Source organism: Penaeus monodon, chromosome 33, assembly GCF_015228065.2.
Source record: "Penaeus monodon isolate SGIC_2016 chromosome 33, NSTDA_Pmon_1, whole genome shotgun sequence".
Classification (NCBI taxonomy): domain Eukaryota; kingdom Metazoa; phylum Arthropoda; class Malacostraca; order Decapoda; family Penaeidae; genus Penaeus; species Penaeus monodon.
In genome coordinates, this window is record NC_051418.1 from 10,266,465 (window position 1) to 10,267,510 (window position 1,046).

The following is a 1,046-nucleotide window of genomic DNA, read 5'->3' on the forward strand; positions in this document are numbered from 1 at the left end:
CTAGTATTATAGTGATTCTTATTTATTTATCTGTACATCTATTTTCAGATTTTCAAGTTCCTTCTGACTGCTCCACACACATTCATGGGCGTTATCAGTCTGATCATAGAGTTGCTACCATTGCCATTGCCCATCCAGACCCGCACATCTCTCTCAGAGGAAGAGTCTTCACAGATTATCAATCTGCGCAAGCTCTGGAGTGCTCATTTGTACTGTCTTTCCTCCAACATTCATGAAATAATCATGAGATTAGGACTGGCAAGCTTCCCTCCTCTTATGCACCTTCTGCGTAGAATGTGTGTTGCCTTGTCTGATCTAGCAGCCCCCATGGCCTTGCTGGTTGGAAGAGCAACCTTGGACCTGGTAATGCAGGCACACAGAGTAGATCACCGAGCTTCTGGTGATGACTTTGGCCCATGTTCTCTCCAGACAGGTCGTGTTCTTAACATGTTAGCTCTCTTGGTGTCTCATGCTCCCACAAAAGCTGCAGTTTTACATTTGCTTCAGGGAGGCTCTCCTACACTGTCTGCCACTCCCACGAAGGGTGATGACAAATACATGGGCCTGGTAGCACTCTGGTGTCGTATTCTCAATGTAGCTGCTAGTGGTTCACATGCCCATATACAGGCTCAGGACTGCCTTCTCACTATCATTCAGTACTTATGTGATCATGAAAATGCAATGCATGTTGCCCAAGAATGTACCATGCAGGAAGGGGAGACACAAGACCAACCTAATACATCTTCATTGACTCTGAGTGGTCTGCCAAGCAAGGATACCTTGATACCTATAATTGATGCTCTGATTGATCATCTCAGAAATCCACATAGTTCACATCAATCAATTCAGCAGGTCCTGAGAGCCCTCATGAGACTCATGGAACATGATTATGGATTTTATCATGTTAAAAGGTAATTGTTGAAAATGTACATTACATGTAAGATTAGAACAAATATTACTATATTTAATAGATATACAAGGCTGAAAAGATATTTGGTAGGCATTGTTTTTTTAATGGAAACTATTTTGAAAGAGTATTAATGTGT

At 42.1% G+C, this 1,046-nt stretch overlaps 1 protein-coding gene across 1 annotated transcript in view; it reads left to right on the top strand.

Moving 5' to 3' along the window:
• The window catches only part of LOC119593994 (protein virilizer homolog), a gene marked incomplete at its 3' end in the record, with an annotated part of 18,344 nt that overhangs the window by 10,847 nt on the left and 6,451 nt on the right, over window positions 1-1,046 (top strand). The window contains 1 exon segment of the mRNA XM_037943018.1: window positions 49-911. Coding sequence (XP_037798946.1) covers window positions 49-911 — 863 coding nt within the window.